Here is a 27,485-nt window from a genome sequence, read left to right on the forward strand (position 1 = left end):
GAAGGAAATATACTTGTTCAGGGTCATGACAGAAGCAGAAACACTAAGATTAAAACTCAGACTTTCTGGTGTTCTGCTCCTGAAACATAATCTGGATAAAATGTAAATGTTTAGTTAGATTACCAAGTCATCCCTGTCTCTCACAAAGTGTGACTTCTGCCACCAAAGAAGGCAAAACAACCCTGTGGGTCTGAGGACCTATTTTACATCAGAATAAGACATGATGCCACTAAAACACCATAAAAAATATTATATGTAAGTTCCCCCAGAGACACTGTAGATAAGGGACAGAATCCTCACAGTCTTATGTATTTGGTCTAAGAGAAACCAACTAATTTTTCCAGGAGAATAAGCGATCAAACAATATCAGATTTCCAATAATATTACTAGATTTAAATCTGAAAATAAATTATTTTGCCTTCATTTCTGGTGATTAACCAAGAAGCTTAGGGTCAGAATAATCTTACCAAGCATCATAATTGCTTTTAAGACAGCAAACACGGCTCCCACTTCAATGCTGTTGTGAGCAGCGGCTAAGAGGTGTCTATCACAAGATGATCTTATTCCGGGGAAAGGTTTGCCTACAAAAACAACAAATCCTTAACAGTCTCATCACCATCATTAGTAATGTTTTGTAATTATTTACAGGCAGTCAGCCTTTCATTGTTAGACTGTGGGTGCTTAATTGCCATTAGCTTGCTTTAATTGATGCTTCATGGATTCACTAAGAAACACTGCCGGTACTCCTCACTTATCCTTTTCTTGTTATTTACTAAAACAATGTCGTTCCTCCTCAGAGATACATCAAAAAGATTAGTAGGACTTTCACATACTTGTATTGATTCTCAGACAAATATATGCATACCTATATGGAAATGATCTTTAGGAAAAGACTTCACCAACGCCCCTAAAATTCTTACTTTATTCCTTCTACTTAGTACAAGAATAAATGAGGGCCAGGTGCAGTGGCTCACGCCTGTAATCCCAGGACTTTGGGAGGCTGAGGCAGGTGGATCAAGAGGTCAGGAGTTCAAGAACAGCCCGGCCAACATGGTAAAACCCCCATCTCTACCAAAAATACAAAAATTAACCAGGCATGGTGGCGCATGCCTGTAGTCCCAGCTACTTGAGAGGCTGAGGCAGGAGAATTGCCTAAACCCAGGAGGCAGAGATTGCAGTGAGCCGAGATCACACAACTGTACTCCAGCCTGGGCAACAGAGTGAGACTCTGTCCTGAAAAAAATAAAATAAAATAAAATAAAATAAAACAAAACAAAACAAAACAAATAACCATTGCCCTAAGCTGCTCTGGTGTGGTTAAGAACCAACACACACAGTATGTGAGAAGACCATGCTGCCCACCAGCATGACTTGGCCTAAGAGCAGAGGTATTTTTATTGCTTATTAACTCTTGATTTGTATTTCTCAATACATCCTGATATTACACGGATTAAAGGTGCTGACAGCCCTCTCAACGAATGGTATCATCTCACCCTTCATCACCCCCAGGGCATGCCCCAAAAATTAAGAAGACAATTACAGAAAGGGACAGCCTATTTGGTCATTTTAGAACCTTTAGCTACCAATGAAAAGGTAATCAGATTTTTCAGCAGTCAGCTCACCCGATGCTTGAGGTAAGAAGCAGGCCTGGGGAGCTCGGAAGAGATGAAGCAGGAGTCGGCATGTCATTCTCGCCCCGGGCTCAGCGTCCGCATCTCCACAAGCTAGGAAAGGGGGATTGGAAAAGCAAGTTTTCTAACACACTTGGGAACATGTCCTTCAGGTTTCCTATCAAGCTAAATTTCCTGGAATAATTTAAATAAATTTTCCTTATGGTAAGAAAGTGAGGCCCTGGCTATTTTTCTGAGAAATCTTAGTGCTTTCTTAAAACAGACTGTAACATAGCAGTTTCCCACCTTTTTCATGGTGATCCATGTTAATTTGCATACAACAACTATTACAATTCTACTATATCTACCTTGATACTACACCACTTTCCAATCTACATACCCTCAAAACCCTCAAATACTCCTTTCACTGTGTTTTAGTGTTAGAAACCACTCCATCAAGACAACAATCAAAGAGCAACTGAAGTTCCTGGATGCTGCCTTACCTGCCGCTAGAAGAGAGGGAAGTGCGACATGCTGCACGACGTCCTCCAGGGAAAAACACTGTCGTGCTATCAGAATAGCAATGAAAGTAGCTAATGAATCATGGAATGAAAGGTCACTCACCTTCAAGAAAAACATTGACAGGTTTTAATACCTAACAACCTTGTGAGTAGTATCTAAGATTAATAACTAAGAGATTGTAGGTAATACCAGTAAGATCTCAAATCCCAACATGAACCAACAGAGGGAAATGACAACATATCATGATGATTATCCTCTAGGCCTATTTCTATTTTATAAAACAATGAATGAGGTTTACCCACATTCCAATGCTGTAAGAAAATACTGAGCTTTGACTTGCATACATGCAAATGAAAAACAAAACAACAAAAATGCAAAATCAGGAAATCACTACAAGCTGTAACATCATTAAAACATTTTGGCAGAGTGCAACAAGATATATCATTTAAGAGTCAGACCATTAGAAGGCAGGGAAAAACCAGGAGGCTCCCCCCTAGTTGAAAAACAAGCCTCACTAAGGTTTTGGAGTTCCTTTCAGTGATAACTACTAAGGATTCTTTAATATGATAAAACTCATTTTAAAAACAACTCTGAAAGTTTCCAATTGACTCTTAAATTTGAAAAGAAGAAAAAGAGACAGAGGGGGAAATTAATTCAGTCACAGTGAAAAATTTACCTTTCTAGATCTCATGTGACCTTGGCAGAAAATAACAGGAAAAACAACTACAATAGCAGTCTTCATACTGATTCGTACCACATGCCAAAGACTATGGGTAACTTGCAAAAATCACCTTATTTATTAGCACAACGCTATAAGGTTCACACTATTATTAATTCCAATTTTTTAGATGAGAAATTGAAGCAAAAGGTAAGGTGTAATTTTAAAAAAACAACTAAGAGATTAAGAAACTATATTAAAGAAAGTCTCTTCTGTCCAGAAAAGCAGGCCACATCTATGAATTCTATATACATAAATTCATAAGTTTTCATATAATGAACATGTAGAAATAGGATTATCCAACCAGTCCTGATTAGCAGAATTCAGAAGTAAACCTTCAACTGAGAGGCAGGTATAAAAATGTATAAAGAACTATGCATAAGCGATACTAATGTAGGACAAAGACTACTCCAGTAAGTGGCAACAGGAGAAGTAAAGAATCAAGACAGATGGCCGGGCGCGGTGGCTCAAGCCTGTAATCCCAGCACTTTGGGAGGCCGAGACGGGCGGATCACGAGGTCAGGAGATCGAGACCATCCTGGCTAACACGGTGAAACCCCGTCTCTACTAAAAAATACAAAAAACTAGCCGGGCGAGGTGGCGGGCGCCTGTAGTCCCAGCTACTCGGGAGGCTGAGGCAGGAGAATGGCATAAACCCGGGAGGCAGAGCTTGCAGTGAGCTGAGATCCGGCCGCTGCACTCCAGCCTGGGCGACAGAGCGAGACTCCGTCTCAAAAAAATAAATAAATAAATAAATAAATAAATAAATAAATAAAAGAATCAAGACAGATCTTTAAAGAAATACACACATCATGGATGCAACATGACATCCAAGGAAGTCAGTGATATATACGAGGGGTATCTCTTTATCATCTTCCAGGCATAATTGCCAAAAAACACTGGACACCCTCAGAATCTAGAGCTGGACATTCTTATGTAACCCCACAAAGCCTTTATTTGTATAGTGTGCCTTGCACTTAAAAATATCAAAATGGTTCTCTTCAGAATGTGAACTGCTTTAGTTAGATTATATCCCATGCTATGAGGAACCCAGGGCAGTTGGTAGAAAGAAAAAACAGCTCTGAAGAGACCATCCATGTGGAAGAAATCTCAACTAAATGGAAATTTCAGGAAACAAAGAAATTCTTGATCCCTCTGCTACAGATTAAACTATGCATTCTATTTATTTCTATTTTTTTCATGTATTTAATCCATGGCAATGTCATTGTGGTTTATTGCTTTTGGAGAAAGAAATGATATTTTATAACATTTCAGTTGAATCAATTAAATAAAAGCCAAAGCAGAAAGATTAGCCACTAATTATTTAACTGCACAGTTCAATTTCTAAATGAAAAAGAAAACTTACATCTACAGTGCAAAGTACATCATTAAACCCCCACACGTGATTTGAAGAACAACAAAGAGCCTTCAGAACCCCCAGCCATTCTGAACTAAGAACAGTGCAGCAAGCCGTAAGCTCGGAGGAGAAATTGGCTATGTCGTTAATCCTAGAAAATAAAAAGAAAACATAGAAAGTAACCTTGTACAAAAGAGAAATACTCACCTGTGATATACTTAATTAACATATATTTCACTAACATCAAACAAGTCATTTTCTTAGATTCACAGATAATTCATTTGTCAAATAACTTAGTAGAACCTTGAGAAGAAGATAAAAATGGCTTCAAATATTTTTGACAATTAATGCTGTTAGGCAACAATCGGCACATATATGAATTAGAATATTTTTAGTTTCGTGAATCAATCTGAGCTACGATTTACATTTTTAAGGGCAACAAAAAATATATAGATACTATGTAATTTAGGTGGACCGAAATACAGTTTTTTTTCAAAATATAGGCATTTTTATTTGTATTTTTATTCTGTTTTTGAAAATAAATCATGTAATTGTTGGCCATATTGAAAACATCTCATGCCAGCATAATAAATCAGAAAGCACTGTCTCTTAGGTTAAGGAAATTATAAGACAGTGCAGAGGTAAATTAAGGAATAAAAGAAGATTTAGAAAAAGCAAATGATTGCCAAATGTGAGTCCAGACGCTTACTAACGACATCAATTTCAAAGAAGCACCAAGGCAACAACTCTTTGGTTAATCATGAATTCCAGGGTAACCCATCTCACCTGCCAGCATCCTGATGGCCCATACATACATTCATGAGTGTATTGCAGACAAAGCTGTAGCGATTGGCCGCATTGTCACTGAGGATCTTGCCCAGCATTGAGTAGTTGATGCTACGGGCTGAGGGATTCTCAATAAAATCCATCATGAAGTCCGGATCCCAACGCAAGTTCGAATTTGCAGGCATCACATTATTATATATGGTTTGCTTTACTTTTGAACAGGCACTACTGAGGTTATAAGAAAAAAAGTTAAAACAGAAAAATAAAACTAGAATAACTACTTAAGGATATATTAAATGGCAAGAACTGTAATGCATTCCTAGAGACGATTTACATTATAAGTTCTTAATTTGAACTTCTTACTAATCGGCGTTAATCAAAGTACTTTGGAATGTACAAATTCCTCAGTAAATAATTTTTAAGTAGGTGGAACAATAAAACAGAAATGAGGTATTTGGTTACAAATCTTAAGTATTTCCAAAATATCGTCTACATTTTACATGCTTTAAAAATCAAAGAAATTACTATGGCTTCCAACAACTGTGTCTTAACAGTTGTTGAAAAGTGTTATTACTTAAAAATAAAAAAGGATTCAATTACACATAAGGGAAATTGTGTGTTACTCTTAATTATACATCCTACAAAACTATTCCTCTGGTATAGTGTACGCAGTAGAAGTTCGTGTGCCAAGACTATTCTGGAAACTGTGGCACAGCTGTGAAGAAGAGAGGAACATTCCTTGCCTTCAAGGAACTTATATTCCAGTAAGGGGATATGGATAATACACAAATTCTATGGAAGTGAAAAAACTATTATATCATTCATAAAAACTTAGCATGTTGTATTTCTCAGAAGCATTAAGAGATTTTTAAAGAGCCTGGTCTATCATATGAAAACAGTTCATGTTTCAGCGAGTTATGTCTGAATCACATACAGACTATTAGAAGTATAAAAGGAATTAGAATCTATCTCCTCCAAACCTGCTCTGTGAATGAGACTGAGAGAATGATGTGATTTAAAAGTTCAGGTCCTATATAAACATCCATTTGTGCTTACCTTCTGTAGGTAGCAAATTCATAAACAACATTCACCTTCTCTATTCAAAAGCTCTTTTATGCATCAGAAAGTCTGTTTTATAGATTAAGTTTCTGGCAGCAAATGTATTCGTGGTTTGTGGTGACCTACAGCTTTTTTTTATAAACCCCATATTGTTACATACTTGCATCAACGGTAGCCAGGAATGAGTCCCTCAAAGATGAAAAGTCATAAGGACTCTCTATTCTAAACTATTGCCACAGTCAACAGGTTTAAGAAAACAGAGATAGTTCAGTTCAATGTTGAGCAAAATGTAGTTTCACCTCTACTCCCTGAGAATCACTTTTGTGGTGTTTGTTAAAAATAAAGAATCCTGGGCCGGGCGCGGTGGCTCAAGCCTGTAATCCCAGCACTTTGGGAGGCCGAGACGGGCGGATCACGAGGTCAGGAGATCGAGACCATCCTGGCTAACACGGTGAAACCCCGTCTCTACTAAAAAATACAAAAAACTAGCCGGGCGAGGTGGCGGGCGCCTGTAGTCCCAGCTACTCGGGAGGCTGAGGCAGGAGAATGGCGAAAACCCGGGAGGCGGAGCTTGCAGTGAGCTGAGATCCGGCCACTGCACTCCAGCCTGGGCGACAGAGCGAGGCTCCGTCTCAAAAAAAAAATAAAATAAAATAAAATAAATAAAAAAATAAAGAATCCTGGACCTCTACTGTAGGTGTATAGAGTCTGTATGTGCAACAAGATCTCCCACATATATCAAGTGCCCAATGCTTGGGAAGACTAATGCTTGGGAAGCACTAGTCTAAGAAAGAGGACTAAAGTCATTTACTAAATGGCAGCAAATACAATCTTCTGCATTCTCTTTCTGTGCAGACAACTTATATTTTTAAAAATGTGTTGGCTGTCATTGAAGGATACAAGTTAGCAATTCAGAGTCATGACATTTTCAGTTTCTTGAGGTTGATGTGAGAGTTAAAGCTCTTGATAGAAATAACCCAGCACAATGCTTGGCACACAGCAGCAGCTCAATCAGTGGTAGAGGTGACCAATGTTGTTATCTCCCCCAAATACTCCTCTCACGCAACTGTGTGAACGGTGTTTCAGAAAAAATATTCCTCTCATACAACTTTTAGGAATCTTGTTTCAGATAAAATTATTAAGTTGTTTTATCAGTACACTGATAGAAATACCTGTGTATCTAGCTTTTGTTTGCCCATTTTTCTTCATCTCAAACTACAAATAGCTCTCTGACTTCAAGATATCCCAAGAAAGTTGTATTTCTCTTTCATTTTTTAAATAGAGGAAACTTTAGACAGTGCCAATCACCGTGATGTGCCACTCTGCTGACCCCTAAGTAATTTCTCTATTCACTGCGTGCTGGTACCCTAAATCTCCACACCCAGCGCACGTTACTTGCATTACTTCATTTAACCTATTTGCACCACACTGCAGGAGTATTAAGGGTCAAATAGGCTACTGGGGCTGTCTGAGGAAGTTCACTATTAAAAAAAAGGGCTGCTGTAAGAACTGAATCATGTAAGAGAAAGCTCTTTGAAAAATGTAAGCTGAAACAGAAAGCTCTATGTAAACTAAGAGAAGAATGTAAGTATTTTTTAAATTGTGACATAATTTCCGTGGAAAGATATTTCCTAAGACCCACTCAAATATTTCACAAAGGATTATTTTGAAGCCTAACCCATTTCATAACATATTTTCACACTTTATTAACGCCATTAAAAATACAAATTGTTTTAGATAAAACTATCATTCAACAGATTTTTTTCAGTGCCTACTAAGAGCTACACCCTCTTCTAGGCACTGGGATACAGTAGTGAAAAAAATAGAAAAAGCTTCTGCTGTCATGAAGCATACATTTTAAGGAGGAGCCGGACCATAAATAAATATAGAATCTATGGGGGGGTAGCAAGTGCTGAGGTTCAGAATGATGACATGGGGGTGCTATTTAAAATGGTGTGCTCAGGGAGGCAGTCATGAGTGAAGTGTGGGAGTGAGGCACACTAGTAACTGAGGACAAGTATCACAAGCAATGTAAGATAAAGTGCAAAAGCCCTGCCATGGGTCATTCTTAGAGTGTTTGATCAGTAAAAAGTCTGTGTCACCAGAATAAACAGAGGGAAAGGGGTGGAAGAGAAGATGGGACCCTGAAGACCCTGAAGGCGATGTAGGGACGGTGAATTTTATTCTGAGTGGGTGAAAAGTCACTGAAAGCCTGTGAATCATTCGTGTATTAAAAGGATCATTTTAGTGGGTATGTTAGGACTGTGTTTTAGAGTTAAGGGTGCAAGCAAGGAAACCAGTTAGAAGAGCTCTGCAATGGTCGCAGCAAGAGGTATCCATGGCGATAAAGAGAAGGTAAAGAACGGGCAGGTTCTAGAGATGCTTGGAAGGCAGAGCTCACAGAATTTACAAACAAAGTGGATATGAGGTACGACAAAGGAAAGAAAATGGTAATTGAACATCCTTTCTCTACCTCCTTCTGGATTCCAAATTTGTTTTGCTAGTTATTACCTTCTACTACTCTCCTCCTACCCATCTGTAGTTAATAATTGTCCTCAAAATAACATTAAATAAGCATTTACTTTCCAGCACTAGTGCTGCCTGTGGGGGTAGCAAGTGCTAAGATACAACGAATGACAGGAAGCTGGGGATGCTATTTGAAATAGGAATGGCCATGGAAGCAGAAAGACAAACGGAGTGAAGAAGTCAGCATACAAATACCTCTGAAAGAATGTTCTGAGTGGGGTGATTTCAAGAGCAAAGCACAGAATACTGTCTCTCACACTTACAGTAATTTGTAATAAAAGGTTATAGCTACAGCAAAAAATAATTCAACATGAATTCTGAATAAGAGTATTATGAAAATAAAAATATTTATAAAAATACAATTTTCTGGACTCATTAAACAATAAAATATTCCTTAAGCAATAAGATGTATTGATAGGAATCAAATACCACTATCATTATCAGGTCATGAATTTTAATCTAAGATAGCAAGTAGGTTAACTGCAGAATTTACAGTACCTTTTTATGATTAATTCAGTTCTATTTTTTTCATACCAGGAAACATTAGATAGCATTTATCAAGCTGAACCTGAACCAAATACAATCTGTAATAGAAACCAGGTTTCCTACTTTTAATGCACATTGATTTAATGTTATTCAGTGAGGGTACTGGTCATTTTTTAAAAACTCATTAACACATGAAAAAGTTATCTGCTAAACAGCAAATTGTTTTTGTAAAAAAGAGGAAAAGTAAACACAGCATGAAAAAGTTCTAGAAAATTGAATGGGGCTATAGAACCTTCTATGAATCACTGGAAATAAAAAATGAAAACACTGTAATGCCCAAAGGATATTAAAGCTAATGCAAAAAGTCAGCTCAGAAAAGGTGGATATCAAAAGCACGAGAGATACAAATAAAGCAAAATATAAAGAGCTGCCTCATTGATCTATTAGATTTATAACCCAAACTGAATTTTAAACTTCAAATGGAAAGATACATCAAATAATCATTACTTCAGTAGGACTTACCTAAAATTCATTGTCTGTACAACATATAGAGATTGTAAAATCTTAAGAAATACCTTATTTATTGAAGAAATAAAATCAAAGTTAGAGAGTTTAAGACCTAACATCATTTCAATATCGGGGGGGGAAAAAAAAACCTATGATCACACATTATTATAATCTATCGTGTATTGTCCCTATGTATTTTAATATTCAGTTTCAACAAATCTTGAGTATATCAAAATTACTGCCTAATAGATACAATTGCAATTAGCTTTCATTATTCAAAAGGATGACAATATTGCCAGGGTCACTAACAAACATAGGCATGATCCTATTTCTGTCCTTTTGAGTCTCTTCTACTCACCTGAAGAGGTCTCCAAATTTACTTCTGAGGTGGCTACATGACACATAGAGATCATAGAGGTAGGCTAAGATGCATCTTTCAGGGGAAGAACATTCTGAGGGGTTTACGACATGCTTGACCACACCACACAACCTGAGGAGAAAAATATATGAAGAAATGAGACACATATTTGCTACTATATGGGTTATCATCTGACTCTTTTAGAGGGAAAATATGTATTACTTGGGTAAGAAAAAAGATATCGGATTGTTGAAACTAATAAATAGAATAGTAAATAACTCAGTACAATATAATTTTTCTATTATGACACTGAAATAGTAGATATAAAAAAAAACTTCAGAAATGTCACTGACGACAAGAAACAAAAGCAATGAAAGAAATTCCTTCATAAAGAAGATATGTATGGAGGAATCCACCAATTAAGTTGCTGTGACTGAGACACAAAAGGAAAACTGTTGTAGAGAGCCCCCGCCTCCTCAGTAAAAAGATTCACAAATGCAGTCAGTGTGCAAAGATTCCCAAGTGTTCTCCTTTGTAAAGGAGCAATTCTTCAAAGCAGTCAATCTGGGAAACCCATTTTCAAGTGCACAAGCAGTTCTTCGTTTGCAGTCACATTCCCCGTACGCATGTATACATTCCCCTATGTATACAAACTAGAAAGAAATTTATTTTAGTTTATCTTATATAAGAAGATAAAGCCTCTTCTGTTTTGTTATATTCTCTACAACTCCTGTAGTTATAGGCCTCTTTGTCCATAGTCCATAAAACACAGAAGCCATACAACCACAGATGTAAACACTCGTGGTCCATTCACCTATCTGTGCATCTCATTCCATCACTGTCTTGTATTTTGTTACAGGGCTCAGCCATTATATTACACTAATGGAGTCACAGATGACAGATTATTAAAGATGAAAAAAACTTTAGAAACTATCTGATTCATCATCCTTATTGTATAAAGAAGGCTCAGAGAGGCAGAAAGGCGGGGTGACTTGCTCAAAGGCAAAGAGCTAGTTCTAGCAGAAGCAAGACAACAGCTTAGGTTTCCAGACTCCCAGATCAAATCCCTCTCTACCATTCAGGGGAAAGGGCAAAGTGGAGAGAGCATAGGATGTCTAGGCCAAGAAGGACAATGGAATCACAAGTACCACAGGTGGAACCAATGAGACTTCTTGAGGAAATGGCAATGCAGTATCCCAAACCCTGTGAATTGATATCAACAGATGGGACTATCTGGCAGCAGGGAAAAGCTGCCAATTAGAACAAAAGTGTCACATAATTAAGAAGAAAAGTAATGAGTCAACCTGTTAATTATATAAACAAGCAAACCAATAACTATGCAGCCATAAAAAAGAACAAAATCATGCTCTTTGCAGCAACATAGATGCAGCTGCAGGCCATTATCCTAAGCAAACTAATGCAGAAACAGAAAGTCAAGCACATATTCTCACTGTAAGCGGGAGCTAAACATGAGGTACACGTGGACATAAGGATGAGAAGAACAGACACTGGGGACTACTGAAGTGGGGAGACAGAGAGAGAGGGGAAAGGTCTGCAAAACTACCTACTGAGTACCATGCTCACTTCCTGATGGTTTCAATCATACCCCAAAACCTCAGCACCATGCAATATACCTTTGTAATAAACCTGTACTTGTACCTTCTTATTCTAAAATAAAAGTTAAACAAAATCCTGTTACTATCCATAAAGCAAATAATTATTTTGTGACTAAAGTAAATAAACATTTACTGAGAGTCTGTTAGGTTTAGGTATCCATCATACAGTAGTGAGTGTTTCCTCAACTTCTTTGATTTGCCAGCAATAAGAAAAACATTTCACATCATGATCCAGTGTACTCATTCACATAAGTACAAAGAAGTGAAATAATAATCTTAAGAATAATACTTATCCTTACTAATATAAGGGAAACATATAACAAAGTTGATGTCAAATATGATTTCATGAATATTTAACAGGATAAAAATTTTCAATGCCAAACTAAATGATACTGAAATCAATTTCAAAATAACAATATAAAAACAAAAACAAAAAGACTTGTCACAACCCATTCAATTCATTTCATGACCAACTAATGGGTTTCAATACACTATTTTAAAAGTAGAACATAGATTAAACAGCATGAATAAGCTTCCAGTTCAAAAGATTTTTATTAAAATCTGTGAGATTTATTAGCTATGTGATATAGGGTATATCACTTCACCAAACACTTAACAGGCCTGAATCTCAATTTCTTGGGCTGTAAAGTAATACTAAATTCAAATTCTATACAGCAGTTGAGTTATTAAATAATTCTCTATTTCCTTAATTGTAATATGTAAATGTTCTTATATTCTAAAGTTTTTAGGATGTTTCAGATTTCATTTCATAACACATAATTAATACAAATAAAGGTAGCATTTCTTCCTCAGAAGAGCTACTGTTAAACTTATATCATTCTAGAATAGCATATAAATTGATTACATGTGCTAGATTAAAACAATAAAAGGTACTATAAAACCAAAGAATCCCATGATTCTTTTGAGCTCAGAAGGAAAAACTGAAGAGAAAGAAATAACAAGTTGTCTCTCTGTGTTTAAATAAAAAGCCCTGGAGAAAGGAGTGGAGAGTGGATAAAAAGCAGCTTATGTAGGTCTTTGAGAGCTCATTACACTAATTTGGTGCTCTTAGCCTCAGTCTTTAATGGGGGTGATATTAGCTATTTCCGTAGTCCAACTTCACTAGTAGAGTAAGCCCCAGCCTACAACCAAGAATGAAGTCATCTGTTCAAGGTTAATTCTTATCAAAAGATATCTTTAATCAAAGAAATGAAATTGAAGAACCGAATTTCTAAGATGATAATGTATGCAAAATTTATCTGATGTTGAGTCTGCAAACATAAACTGAAATTACATGAACAAAAAAGTTCCAGCATTCACTATTCATAATATGGCAGGATGCTGGCTAACATTAACCATAGAGTGCTATAAATGACTGGCTTTGTACTCTTAGAAACTGGGGAGAGGGAAGAAAGGCAAGGAGGAAGGGAGGAAGGAATCACACATTATTTGGAAGAACATACTTGACACGCTCAGATCTTTTTGATCAATGTTTTCTGGCAAGACTGTTCTTCATGTTTTAATTAAAACAGGTATCAGTACTATTTTTCTTTTAAAACTACTATAATATTTCATCACTAGTTATACATTCCAAGATTGGAAAAACAACAATGACATGCTGTATACCAACCCTTCAAACACCTGGGCTGTCTGATCAGGATTCAAGATCAGACAACTGTGATAGCGCCTGAGCACAGCCACGATGCAGACACACAGTCCTGTTGTATAACTTCCTGCCAGGCTGGAGGATTTTAGGAGCAGTTCAGCTTCCACAACACTCAGTTCATTTAGTAACTATAACAGGAGAAAAAACTGAATAAAAATGTAGGTGCCAAAACAAATGGAGAAAACACTTATTTTTACAAACCATAGATATACTGACTCATTCCACTACAAATACATTCCCTGAATTTAACCTTTTTAAAATTTTTAATCCTTTTCCAATTCATAAAGTTGTTCTTCTGTCTAGACATCAGGATGTATACAATCAGGAAGTAGCCAGTGCTGAAATAAGGTACTGAAACTTTATGGCAGTGCAAGGTTCTGGACTGTATAATTTTAGAAAACCCCACCCCTCACTTTTCTCCCCTTTCTCTTTTTAATAAAATGAAAGTTATTTGGCTTTTCTTTTTGTTAACAAACTTAATATCTCCTATAAAATAAACAAAGGAAACCAAGTCTTATTTCTGTTTGCTAATAAGAGAAGTAAATAATGAACTCAAATGTGTATAAGAAATAAAAGTGGGGCAAATCCAATTATAAGGTTTGTTTTGGCTCTTAATCTAAAACATGCTCTATTATAAAGAGCAAATAAACTTTCATCTTTCCTTAAACAAAATAAAAAAGACCAAAAGAAAACAAACAAACAAACAAAAAACAGAAGAAGCACTCAAAACTCACACATTTTTAAATGGCATATATTTTGGCACCAGTTATAATTATTTAATTGAAAACTATGAACATGACTATAAATAAAATGTTAGTTTAAGACTGTTAATTCACCATGTCTAAATTATTCAAAAATGTACTATGTCCATAAAATAATGTTAATGCACAGCAATTGGTTCATTTGATTTTTATTTTTTTAATTTTATTTCTTTCTTTCGAGACAGGGCCTTGCTCTGTCCCAAGGCTTGAGTGCAGTTGTATGATCATGGCTCATTGTGTCCTTGATCTCCTGGGGTTAAGTGAGTCTCCTGCCCTCAGCCTCCCAAGTAGCTGGGACTACAGGCATGCAACCAGCTACTTTTTAAATTTTTTGTGGAGATGGGGTCTCAGTAAGTTGCTCAGGCTGGTTTAAAACTACTAGATTCAAGCAATCCTCCTACCTCGGCCTCGCAAAGTGCTGGGATTACAAACACAAGCCACTGTGCCCAGCTAATTGGCTCACTTTAAATTGCACAATGCCTGGTGGATTTGCTTTCCTAAAAGTAAGAGAAACATGGCCTCTTTGACACCTGTATTGCGAAGTCAATTAGTCCATTGATGTTCAGTGCTGGCTCCATGAGATCAAAGATGAGCTGAATGTGGTGAGCCAAAGGGAGATGATAGGATGTTCCCGATGCAAAGCTTGTGATTTGTTCTAGCACATTGTTAGAAATCTGTGCAAACATAAGCAAAAATATTGTAAGACCAATATTCCAAATAATCTTTTACTAAGATAAATCATTTTTACTTTTTAAGACAGTTGAATTTATATGTGATTCTATTTTGATGAAAGTCAAAACATATTTCTATAGAAACTATAAAACTATGTACAAATAAAACAATTTTTTCATTAACTATAATTTTAAAAGATACAAAAAGTTGTCATTCAGACCTAAATCTTAAGTATTCTAATGGTAGAACTACATTAATTTTAGACACATCCATTTGAATATTAATGGATTTGTAAAGCAAAACAGAAGTGTTTTCTTCTCAATTTCATAGTATTTTATTTCAATCATCAACAGATTTCTCATCAATTGCAATACAGGACCAAACTCTAATAACCTATTTCATTAGCTATTACTTTATATGTCACTGATTATTATCTTAAGGACAAAAAAATGTACATAGTAAAAATTAATCCTTCTGAGGAAGGCAACCTGACACTTAAAGAACTACTCAATAGTCTGAGATACTTCCAAGTATGTTTATAAAATATATGTATAAAACCATTAAGGCTGAGAAAATACACTGCATGAAAAAATTTTTTTAGAAAATTAGAATACTGCAAATGCATAATAAAACAGCTTTAAATGGCTACCTGAGATGTCACTTGATGTTGATCAAAATACGAAAGAAGCTGGAGTTTAGTGAACACAGTTTCCAGTGTTGGAAATGTCTCTTGTTTGTTCTTCCTGGCTTTTTGTCCTTCGTCCCCAACTACATAAACATAAAGCAGATCCATTATTTTCCATTTAATAGAAACTCTTGGCATTTTTAATGATTTTTTTTTTAAAGTACAGCATACATACAGAAAAGTGCACAAATTATATGAATTTCTATAAAACAAATACACTCACACAATAAGACCTGAATACAAAGTAACAGAATGGAATATCAGAAACTCCCTCAGGCCTCTCTAGGCACCTCTCCCTCCCTAGGAGATCAAAATCCTGACATCTAACAACTTAGATCGCTACTGCCTACTCTGGAACTTTACATAAAGGAAATCGTATAGTATATGCTTTCCACATCTGGCATCTTGCAATCAACAGTATGCTTTTAAGATTGATTCATATTGCTGAGGTAATTTTAATTTGTTCTAAAAACTAATAATTCTCACTTACTTACAGTATTCCAATGTGTGACTGTAACACCATTTACTTAACCATTCTAGTGAGTAGTTTCCAGATTTTAGCCATCATAAAAAGTGCCTTTATGAACATTTCTCACTAAACAACTTTTAAACTACAATTATATCAACAATGAAGGTGGGGAGATCTCCTGGGCCCACTTTGACTTAATCAAACACCTGCTTGGCATCTTCTTTGGAGACTCACCTTGTTATTTTTCTGAAGCAGTTTAAAATATTTTTTTAAAAAGAAATTACATGATTCCTTTTTTAATGGTAGCAAAAAATTAAATCACTCCACATTAATGAAGAAGTGCCACATTTATCAAATTAGCATAAAGAGGTTTGAAGAAAATTCCAATAAAAAAATAAAAATTGCTTATTATAGGGGTACTCTTAACAGTTCTAAGAATAAGACCCAAAAATAAATTCAATTCTGTTTTTAAATACTTTAATATCTTGTATTTACAAAGACAAGTCTAAAAACAAAAAGGAAAAGTTGGATATATGATTGATAATGTCATTTCTAGCACTGTGATTCTAAGCAGTTAAAGGCTACCAAGACAAGAGTTCTACTCCTCACATTGTCCTCTTCTTTAGAAAAGCTTAATTTCAGAGAACAAATGTCACTTTACAGATTTCTCTATTAAAGACACAAGAAATGAACAAAATTTCACTGAACTCAAAAATATTTTGCTAATGGCAAATGTAATGGTCTTAAACAATAACATTAAAAAAAAAGACTTCTCTTTCAACAATGAGGAATTAGTGGTTAGAGTGAAAAACAAAATAAAACAAAACACCACAAGGCTGGTTCTTTTCTAATTCCCTAAACAAGGAAAACTTGATGCCAGAGTACATCAGAATTTAAAGGTGTAGGGGTAATATAAGTTACAAGCTTGTGCCACTTTTGGCTAGTAACACCAAATATAATGCAAAGATTAGGAACTAACAAATTCATTAAACCTGACTATTTTTTCAATATCTACTCTCAAAAGTACACATTATATATGAAATTTTGCCTTCACTGTAGCTGCTCACATGTCATGAGCATGTTTAAAATATCCAAGTTTTGAATTTTTCATTTACTAACATCTTTGATCCAAGGCTGAAGAGCTAACATCAACAGCCTTGTGTACAAAATGCCTTAAAAGTGAAATTAATGTATTCATTCAGTTCTTCCTAGGACAAAACAAATAAACAATAACAACAGACTTAAAGAAATAGATACTACTAAAAATTCCTAAGTGCACCTTTTTATTTGTTTATGCTAATAGACTCCATTTATCTACATTATCACTAACTTCTTAAAAGCTCATCTAAAAGAATGTAATTGGTTCTTAGCAATTTATACTCAACAGCAAAATTTAAGAAATCAGTGGTGGTTCTCAATGAAATACCTTATTTTAATGATATTTACATGAGTAACAATATAGTCAATATATATTTTTCCTCATCTTTCTTATGTTAATTTGCTTTTATAACATATTATTGCTCTTTTGTTGCTTAATTTTGATTTTCCTTTTTAAAAATCTTTAAATCCTGGAACTTTAGCCTTTTAAAGGTTGTCATAGTAAACTTCACTAATATTTTCAAAAGATATACCATTGACAACCAAAAAAGGTAACTGGTCAATGCAAATGAAAAATGAAGTTTGATCATTCAACTGGAAATATTATTTGAACTTTATATTATAAATTCACCTAGGCAAGACCTGGCTGATCTGACAACACTCCTAATGAGTTGGTTCCTCAAAATGTTATTTTCATGTGTTCCCAGAAATCAAATACATGCTAACACAAGGTCTGTTTTCCTTACCAGTATTCATGTTGCTAAAAAAAGTGGGCATCCTTTCCATTAATCTGAAGTACAGTTAGCTAATTTCTGGTGTATACACTAAATTTTAACTAGTGACTTAAGATTATTTACAAGAAAGCAGCTCACTACATCCCAAATTAATAGCTTGCTGGTTAAGGAACTTTATCTAAAATGAAAGAAAGTAAAAAATCCCCTCCCAATGATGTGGTTCCACAGATGATGTTTCTATTTACTGACAAAGGTTGAGGATCCCTATTCTGAGAATCCAAAATGTGAAATTCTCCAAAATCTGAAACTTTGAGTGTAGACATAATGTCATAAGTGGAAAATTCCACACCTGATCTCATGTGACAGGTCACAGTCAAAATGTAGGCACACAACACAGTTTATTAAGCATCCCTAAGAGAAAAATAAAATTACTTTCAGGGTATGTGTATAAACTATATATGAAACATAAATGAGTTTCATGTTTAGACTTGGGTCTCATCCCCAAGATTTCTCATTATATATGCAAATATTCAAAAATATGAAAATATTCAAAATCCAAAACCCTTCTGGTACCAAGCACTTCATATAAGGAATACTTGACCTGTTTCTCAAAAGGCAGCACAGAATAAAAATGTTTTTCACTTTGTGAGTTCATATGCTAGAATTGCCTATTTGAGGGATTGCTACAAAGACAGGACAAACTACAGTGTGGCATTAAAAAGCTGTGAAGGAAGTTAGTAGGCTTAACAGAAAAGGATACCGCATTGCTTCCTTCCCCTTCCCATACCCTTTAGCCATCTAAAAAGTTCCATAGGATCTGGAAAGACCCTCTAAAAATAATTCAGATAAAATATGTATTACTGAATCTCCTGAAGGAAATATGACAACCCCCCCCATTACCAAGTATACCAAAAGTAGTTTTAAATATTCTTTGCTAGCTAGTTTAAGGGCTTCTAAATTCAATCTTCTAAATGCAACTGTTTCCTCTTTTCTCTAAGACAGAGAAAACATCAAAACAACAGATAAACAGTTTTCTTAGAGCACTTTTTTTCAAGTTCAGTAATGACATGCCAACAAGAAGGTTTCATTTCCCTTCCACAACTCTTGGTTGCTGTCCTTAACTGGGAACGGAAGGGAGTTAGGGAAGGTGACACGAATAACAAGAAAGATAACTTTCCCACTGAGTTCTGAAGACGATCACCTCTGACATCAGATACCCAGAATGCCATATGCAGACTGAAGCACGTTGCCCCTCATACCATGTTTCTGCATGTGCACCATGATTGACCGGGAAGAAAGAGAATCTATCTGCATTATTAAGATCTGTATTTTTCTCTGGTAAAGATCTAGGGTGGACAAATTCTGGCAATTTATCCTGCTAAAGTCTGAGAGCCGGATCTCCTGTGAAGAGTCCATAAAAAAGTAGTATGTACTACAGAACAGTAGGGCTCCTAGAGGTGGTTTATACCATGTGCAGGAAGAATGTTATTTACATAGGGTAAACACAAACTTTCTTTTTCCTTCTATGATTTAAGTGTTAGAGAAATAAACACCAGTGGTGGTAGCAGGATAACTAACAATATACTTAAAATAATTTGATTGCCTAATGAAATCAACAAACCTTGAAAAGAACAATTAGGCAAACGTGAAGTGGATAATTACAAAATTCCAATTATGCAATGTGGTGATACAACATAAAGGCACAGCTTCACCGTAAAAACTATGTCAAAAGAATGGGGAAACAGCATTTCAACTAAAGAAGACATTATAGAGCAAAGATCAAATTTCCTTTCATTTGAAATCATTTGGAGATATAGGTAGTCATCACTACCTACTGCAGTTATTTTTCTGAATAATGTAAGAAAAGATGAGCAAATATGCTATTATGATATTCAATTAATACGCACATGTGAGTGCCCCAGAACAGAAACTAACCACAAGCTTGGAAAATTACGGTAAAGAAACAGAGAAACGGATCTCTTCCAGACTAACAGTTTTCAACTCATTCTTCAGTACTTCATTTATTACTACTATAGAAAATTTGAGAAGTATACCAAAAATCAGAATAAATTACTTACACCTACCTATGGAATACAATATTTTAATACAACAATATTTAATATTAATACCTTGTATTAATATTTTAATACAAGGATTACTATAAATGGAAGCAAGGCTTTAAAATTTAAATGTGCTTGTTCACATTTCACTGTGACAGTCATTCAGAAGGGGAAACGCTCTGTTGACAGTGACACAGAACACTTTGATAAGACTGTGGTCAGAGGGAAGGCAAAAGGCAACACAATGGGAGCAAATGCATTAAGGTTCTTTACCCCCCGTCTCTGTGGTGCTCTTCTTGTTTAGAATTTTCAGGATATCTTTGGTAATCTTCTTCAGCTGATGCCTTGCTTCATCACGCTCTTTGCCGACTCCATAGAGAAGGATTGTGCGCTGGTTACATTCATGACTTGAAGATTCATCCTGAAAAACAGAAAATGCATTCTGAAACTCTTGTCTGCAGGGGTGGGGTTGCATTTCATATCCCTGAAATGCACTGACCACAGCACCTCCATACTGGCTTGCGGTGGTGGCATCCTGCCCTCCCTTCAATTCACCTCAACCTCCACTGGCAACACCCTTGTTTTTCCAGTTTGGAACTTGCTAACATTATATAAAAAAAAAGTGTCAACTGACCTGAAGTCTTAATAGAAGCACTTGATGTGGGCGTACCCTACAGAGTAAGTTCTGGCTATTGAAAAACTTTTCATTGTTTAAAATTGAACATGGTAATTAATTTCACATCATGTAACATATTGTTTAGTCATATTTTTCCCTTAAGGAAAATGTTATCTCTTCATAAGCTTGGTTTTATATATAGCAATAGTAAATATTTACATTAAGGGAAAAAAATCTTGCTAGGATCCTCAAACACCTTCATAAAAAATATTCCTGGACAGGGTGCAGTGGCTCTTATCTGTAATCCCAGTGCTTTTTGGGAGGCCAAGGTGGGAGGATCTCTTGACAGGAGTTCAAGACCAGCCTGGAAAAGAGTAAGACTTCATCTCTACAAAACTATATATATTCCACTTATTTCCAACATGACTATGTGAGATACATGTATATTTATTTCCAAATGACAAAACAATAAAGCATGTAGGTGTCATTAGGTGTGAGGCAAACAGCTGAAAATGCAAACATGTTCTGACATCACCACTCTTCTCTTCTGGACCATCTCTCCACCACCACGCCACAGACACAATGAATCCAAGCACTATTTTTTTCCCACGTGGGAAAGAAATTTAGTCACAGCATAACGAAAGCATATGCACATCACTGAACACATTCCTCAGCCAAAGTTTCAGAGTCCAGGATGTGCCCTCTCTTGTGCCTGGCTCTGAATCTTTCTATAGCAATTTCTCTCTTTGATTTTATAATCTTTCATTTTCTTAGAAAATGCCCAAATCTAACCTTTGGTAAACCTCCTTTTCTTACTCTTTGTATATTTTTGCCCATGGCAAGCACTTCCCAACAGCATCCATCTTATCCTAAGGAGCTTATATGAGAAAAGAACTCCTCACAGAGAAAACAAACTGCACTGTGTTCCTAATTAGTAGTGGCAGCAACAAAGAACAAAAACCTTAGACTAGAAGTCCAGTGTTTGATCTGGAGTACTTCACCTGTGTACTCTGCACAAAGTAGCATACTGCTTCCGCAGCGTTAAACTAAGAGCCTGTTTTTCTCTCTCCAATTCTGTTATGTGGCTCTCAGTCTTTGTGTCGGCCTGCCTTTCTCAGGGACACACTTACCACTGCTTCCCATTGCACTGGTTCCTTTTTTATTATACATTACCAGAAATAAACATTTATATAGCCTGCCAATCTATCTTTCTATTCTTCCCCACCCCCAAATGATTCTTAATGTTTCAGGTATTCAAATTTGTCTCCAAAAAAAAAAAAAAAAAAAAAGGAGAAAGTTTCTCTTAGAAGCTGGGTACCTCTCCCAAATTTTCAAAAGATATTCCTAATCATAGGATACAACTGACATAAGCAGTGATCCCTAGAGCTGGCTGCGCATCTGAATGAGCTGAGCTGCTTGCTAATTTCCCATTTTCGTTGTTGCTACAGAGAATTACTGATATATTTCTTTTTTTCTGGGGGGGTGGGGTCTGGTGGGTTGTGTACATATAAACCCTAGGAAGGAAACAGGAGGGCACTAAGAAAATTATGAAAAATGAAGGCAGTGCCAGTCACATGCTTTAGCAATTGTTTTCAGTTAAGGCATATATCAAATGGTCCTAATGTAAATGTCCATGTGAAGGGTGATGACTTTAGCACAGTTATTCAATAACTGTTTATAGAATATCTATTTAAGGCAAGATAAAATGCTAGGAGCCCTGAAAAAATAAAAGGATAAATGATTCCTGTCTTCAAGGAGCACAGATTCAATGTCATCAAAGTAGTATTTACAGACCTAGGTGTCCAAAGATGGCTGGTGAAGGAAAGCATCCTGGAAAGAGCCAGATGCTCCTCACAATCACACAGGATCACTATGGCCCCAAATTTACCAATAATACCCCAAGCTTGGGGTACGAGAGCTGTGACTGCATGCTGGTTGTGCCACTTGCCAAGTTCATGATCTACAATAATGAACCTTCCTAAACCTCCAATTCTTCCTCTGAAAAATAGGGTAACATCCCTTCCTTGTAAGGTTTTTGTGAGAAAACCTGAGATAAAGCATCTAAAATGCTTCAAAGCATACTGGATAGTGTTCACTACTGTTAATTCACATACTAGACTTCCACTCCTCCCCTGCACATCTCCCACACTCACATCGAACTGCATTACTCAACATTTCACCAAGACTCTAGGGCACTTCCTCCCTTTGCTGTTGTTCGTCCTTACACCTAAAATACTCTCATAGCCGCAATTTCACTTGCTGAAATGCTATGTACAAATACAGTGTCAGTTCCTTCACTCTGTCACTCCAGTTTATTGAAAACCTCCCCACAGAAGGAGGAAGGAGGGGAAGTAGACTTCGGAGCATTTATTACAGTATAATTCACTTATTTTCTAGGTATTTGTTTAATATCTGTCTCCCTCATTAGTGTGTAAATTTAGTGGAAGACTCCACATCTGTTTTGTTCATTTTTATAATCTCCTTAATAGGCAATGAGTTAGCATTTAATATTTGTTGAATACACTAAATACAGAATAAGCAGACTAATGAACAAATATATAGCCAAAGGAACAGGGCAGAGATGAAGATAAGAACAAAAATTAGTTTTGTAGGAAACTTTACCTGACGATTAAGTGTTGAGAAAAATGAAGAGGAGATGTGAGAGACAAAGCTAGAGTAAAAAAGTTTGTAGGGTGAACTAAGTTTTAGTGGTGGAAATGAAGACTAAGAAGCAAAATGAAGAGGTATCTAAGAAGTTAGGAAATGATCAGGCTTTTGAACCCAAGGAGTAAATGTGCATCTCATTGGACTTCAAGATGTACCCACTAGTTAAAATCTATTTATAATGTATAATAATAAATAGTATTGCTTATATTATCAAATAATAATTATTAAATAATCTATATATAATGTATAAAAATACATTAATACATTATAACAGCAGGAAACTTCTGAATTTACATGTAAGTGCAAGGAATTTGAAAGGTAGGTAGAAATGTGTAAATGTCCAGTAACTGGTTAGATACAGGCCCTAACACAGAGGTGACAGCTCAGGAATAAGGGCAATATGTCAAGTCCTGGGAGGGGTGCAAAACCTTTACATTATGTTTAGCTAAGAAGGGCTAAGAGAGCTGAGATGGTGAGGGGAGAAATAAGCCAGCAAATGGTGCACATGCACACTCCTTAATAAGATAATATAACTCGGGGTCACACAAGTCAGGGGAGGGGATACATAAGAAAGAGCACCACGGACAAAGCCCAATGAGGTTAAGAAGTCACAATGGATGTGGCCTCTTACTTATTTACTGAAAAACCATGTGTGTACCTCAAAAGAGAAGTTTCTCTAAAGTGGCAGGGCACAAAGCTAGGAAACAAGGGGTTGAAGTGGGAGGTGGTGACGAAATGGTGAAGGTAGGGAAGTGACCCACATTTACCAGGAGTTGGGCATGAAGAACAACAGCTTGAGAGGAAAGAGAGCGTTATGAAGATCATCAACAAACTCTTGTTTCAGACCTATCTTTCAAATAAACAAATTTCCATAGTAGAAATCGAGATTGGGGAACAGATAACTGATGATAAAGGATATAAGAGACAATGGCCTCTTAGCTGGATTAATATGGAAAGAAAGAAAGGAACATCTTTCTACCTGACCGTTAGAAAAAAGGAAAATTAGTGAAAATAAAAAGACATTTTGAGGTGAAGAAGACATTTGAAAAGCTCAAATTGTTCCTTGGCCTTGATAGGCTCAAGAAGTTGGGTCAAGGAACAAAGTCATGAGTTGAGAATGCTGGGATAAAACTGAAAAGCAAAAGCAGCAGGCAGCGAGCTGGAAAAGAATCACTGCTCAGTCTCTATATGGGGTGCAAAGACAGTATCCCTTTCTTAGCATTAATATTTTCAAGGAACTCATGATAGGTGTTACTATAGTAGCCTTCAAATGGGACAGGCAGAGGCATTTTAGAAGCTACTATTTTTCAAGAGCCTACAAGATTTGTTTACATCAGTTTTTTATACAAGTAGAAAATGTAGGCTGGCGCGGTGGCTCACATCTGTAATCCTAGCACTTTGGGAGGCTGAGGTGGGAGGATCACCCGAGGTCAGGAGTTCGAGACCAGCCTGGTCAACGTGGTAAAACTCCATCTCTACTAAAAACACAAAAACTAGCCAGGTGTGGTGGCAGGTGCCTGTAATTTTAGCTACTCAGGAAGCTGAGGCAGGAAAATCGCTCGAACCCGGGAGGCAGAGGTTGCAGTAAGCCAAGATCGTGCCATTGCACTCCAGCCTGGATGACAAGAGCAAAACTCCATCTCAAAAAAAAAGAAAAAAGAAAACATAGAAGCCTTCAAATAGCAATTTATAACTAATGAGAATAAAGTCAACCTAAGAAAACATACCAAATATTTTCAAAAGTATCAATGATTTCTGCTTTCAACTTGGTGTTTAAACACCCTCAAGTTGCACAGTTGTAAATAATATTAATAATCTGAGATAAGCACCCAAAACTTACTCACTTGTTTATTCCCTCAAGGATACAGTTGTTGGACAAGGAAAAGCATCAACTGGAGAGTCTATTACAGGAGATGTCAGGGTACCTCTTTTATTCTAGTCCACCTGCTGCTATTGAATTGAATGTGTCATCTCCCCTATAAACTAAGTTCTAAAATCTCGTCCTTTAGATCAATTACTTACTTTCTCCAGATATTATCTTACACACACAGAGACTTAATAGATAAAGAAACTAGAAGCATGCATGCCCAAAACCCTGGCAGGCTTGTTGTACTACATGAATTAAAACATGTCTCTTGAGTCAAATGTCCTTAGAAAGAAGAAATGGAGTTAATGGAATTGAGGTCTGCTCTAATTCATCTTTATTTCTTTAAAATAACTGATTAGAAATTTTGCCAAAATGTGTGTGCGCTGACAAAGATGTGATAATGATGGTAAGATGATCAGAGCTGTGTATTCTCCTTTCACCTTATTCACATTTTCTGAGATTTCAACAATGATTCAATTATCATAGAATTTTAAAATTACTAACGTCCTTAAAGAAAAATGAAAAAGATCTCACTCAGAATAAGTTTTCTTTCTTCCAAACACTAATAAAAAACAGATGAAGTAGATGTAATTCCTTCTGATAAAACAAAATACGGCACTTCCTACTTCCCAGTACTCCCTAATTTTGCACGCTCTACTTCAAATGCAAATCCAGTATATATCCAGAAGTCAAATGCACACAGCAACCTATCACATCTCTAAGAAAAGCAGTAAAAACCACTCTTTAGAAACAATAAGTGCATTTAGTTAAAATTTTTAGCTTATTAAATAACTCTTAAAAGATGCCTTAAAACACTATTTCTTTCAGCTGAATCTTTCAATATACCATACTATTTTGTTTGGAATAAAACAAGTTCATATAAATGTTTCATCAGGAATAAGCCTGGAGCCTGGGAGGAAAAATGGATGTGCACGTGGATGATGAAACTGTTACAGGAATGAAGATATTAAGAGGTTTTTTTTTTGTTTGTTTTGTTTTTTTATCATTAGTAACTATACACAAAATGGAGTATATTTTCTGTAAATCAAGAAAACGGAGGCTGATTTAACTAGATTTGTATATGAAATCTTTGTTCTACACAGCTTATAGTCCACAGTATGACTGATATTTATATACACTGGTCCTCTACTTACAAGCAAAACACTTAAGGCTGGGATGTCAGATAACTAGGTCACAAGACAGCATTCTTTTTTGCAAAATATTTCAATGCCCAAGACTCATTATTTTTGGAACCTGTTGATATCTAACCTAAATTTCTATATTCCAATGAATAAAGCCAAGCTAGCAGACATGACTATGCACTGCTTTAAAACACACGCCCTCAAACAGAATATTCATCAATGTCGAAATGACCACATTTAGAACCAGAGACCCCTAGAACTAAAACAGCCTGAGAGCTAATCAAATGTCATAATTATATTTCTATCCTCCCGCCCAGTTCCAAAAGACTACAGGTTTCCAAGTAATTCCATTTGAAGCAAACATTTTCAGACAAGCAGACTACCTTTAGTAGACTTGGTAAAATAAAAATCACTTAAGCCACTTTAAAGTAAAAATTCTGTTCATTTTTCTAACTCATCTCAATCATACAAAATAACCAAATCAACCAAAGTTAGCTCTGTTCCCAACACTAACACAAATAACTACAAACTGTATGTGTTGATGTTATTTACTAATGAGATTAAAGTATATATAACTTGCTCTGCTTCTATTCACATGAATATATACTTCTGTTACTGAGTTACTTTACACTTAAAGATTTCAGCATTAAGTGGTCTAACTGGCAGCCTTCCTCCAACGAAAAAATGTTATCAGAGGTAGTTCGTAAACAGGTATGTGGTTGTGAGTCAGAAATCAGAGGAAAGATAAAGTTAATTTAGATCAAGAACTGAAGCCCTTCTTTTAGCCCTCAAATCCCTACTGTTAGCCCTTCTAGAAGTTTAGAAATATAAGTTCTCAATGAGGTAGTATGAGTTAAGTAACCTAAATTAGTTTTCCTTTAATATGGCAGATTGATTTGTTAAAAATAATCATCATTTTCTTGTATAAGCCTTGTTTCATCTGATGGTCTTAGAAAAAGCATCAAAAACATCCTTTAGCATTTACAGTTTGTTGTAAAGGCAAGTACGGTGCTTATTTTACTGAAAGACGGACAGCCATCCCACACATGAGATTCACCTCTCACTCCTGGGCCTCTTAGTGGGAGAGGAGTTGAGGAGAGGGCGTGATAGGGAAGATTCTCAGGTACAGAAATTCACAAATACAGATTCTAGGACTAACTAGACAGCACAGGTCAGAATGGGGTCTCCATCTAACTTCACCGCTCTGCTCCTCAGTTTCCTTTATCCAGAGAATGAGGATGGTAAATGTACTTCAGAGAGTAGAGATAATAAAGTGAGTTAATTCATGACAGTATAAGAAATTAAATATTGGCAACTATTATTTGAAGTATATACGGCAAAAAAGCTCTTTTTAAAATTTTGGGTCTCTGACAAACAAGGAAGGTTGAGATTGTTTACCACAGAAGTCATATTTAAAAATAACAATAAAACCCTTTCCGAGAGTTTAATATCAAACTAATCCCTTTAAGACGACCAACATTTGGAGATTACATGCCTGAAATG

At 36.0% G+C, this 27,485-nt stretch overlaps 2 protein-coding genes across 3 annotated transcripts in view; one reads left to right on the forward strand and one right to left on the reverse strand.

The window, feature by feature from the left end:
• The window catches only part of MED12L (mediator complex subunit 12L), a 357,853-nt gene that overhangs the window by 66,664 nt on the left and 263,704 nt on the right, over window positions 1-27,485 (reverse strand). Inside the window, exons 16-25 of the mRNA XM_033204320.1 lie at window positions 19,964-20,111; window positions 15,294-15,412; window positions 14,503-14,646; window positions 13,176-13,339; window positions 9,930-10,061; window positions 4,994-5,221; window positions 4,217-4,358; window positions 2,114-2,234; window positions 1,623-1,724; window positions 468-581 (exon numbers count right to left, since the gene is read on the reverse strand). Coding sequence (XP_033060211.1) covers window positions 468-581; window positions 1,623-1,724; window positions 2,114-2,234; window positions 4,217-4,358; window positions 4,994-5,221; window positions 9,930-10,061; window positions 13,176-13,339; window positions 14,503-14,646; window positions 15,294-15,412; window positions 19,964-20,111 — 1,414 coding nt within the window. The remainder of the gene's footprint in view (window positions 1-467; window positions 582-1,622; window positions 1,725-2,113; window positions 2,235-4,216; window positions 4,359-4,993; window positions 5,222-9,929; window positions 10,062-13,175; window positions 13,340-14,502; window positions 14,647-15,293; window positions 15,413-19,963; window positions 20,112-27,485) is intronic.
• Window positions 1-27,485, forward strand: part of P2RY12 (purinergic receptor P2Y12) — a 47,327-nt gene that overhangs the window by 14,710 nt on the left and 5,132 nt on the right. The window contains exon 1 of one of the 2 annotated variants that reach the window (XM_033204356.1): window positions 20,109-20,368. The exons of the other annotated variant lie outside the window; for it this stretch is intronic. The gene's annotated coding sequence lies outside the window, so the exon portion shown is untranslated. Of the gene's footprint in view, window positions 1-20,108; window positions 20,369-27,485 lie in introns of those variants that run through there. 2 annotated transcript variants of the gene reach the window in all.

Source organism: Trachypithecus francoisi, unplaced genomic scaffold (assembly GCF_009764315.1).
Source record: "Trachypithecus francoisi isolate TF-2019V2 unplaced genomic scaffold, Tfra_2.0 Lachesis_group0, whole genome shotgun sequence".
In the NCBI taxonomy this organism is placed as follows: Eukaryota; Metazoa; Chordata; class Mammalia; order Primates; family Cercopithecidae; genus Trachypithecus; species Trachypithecus francoisi.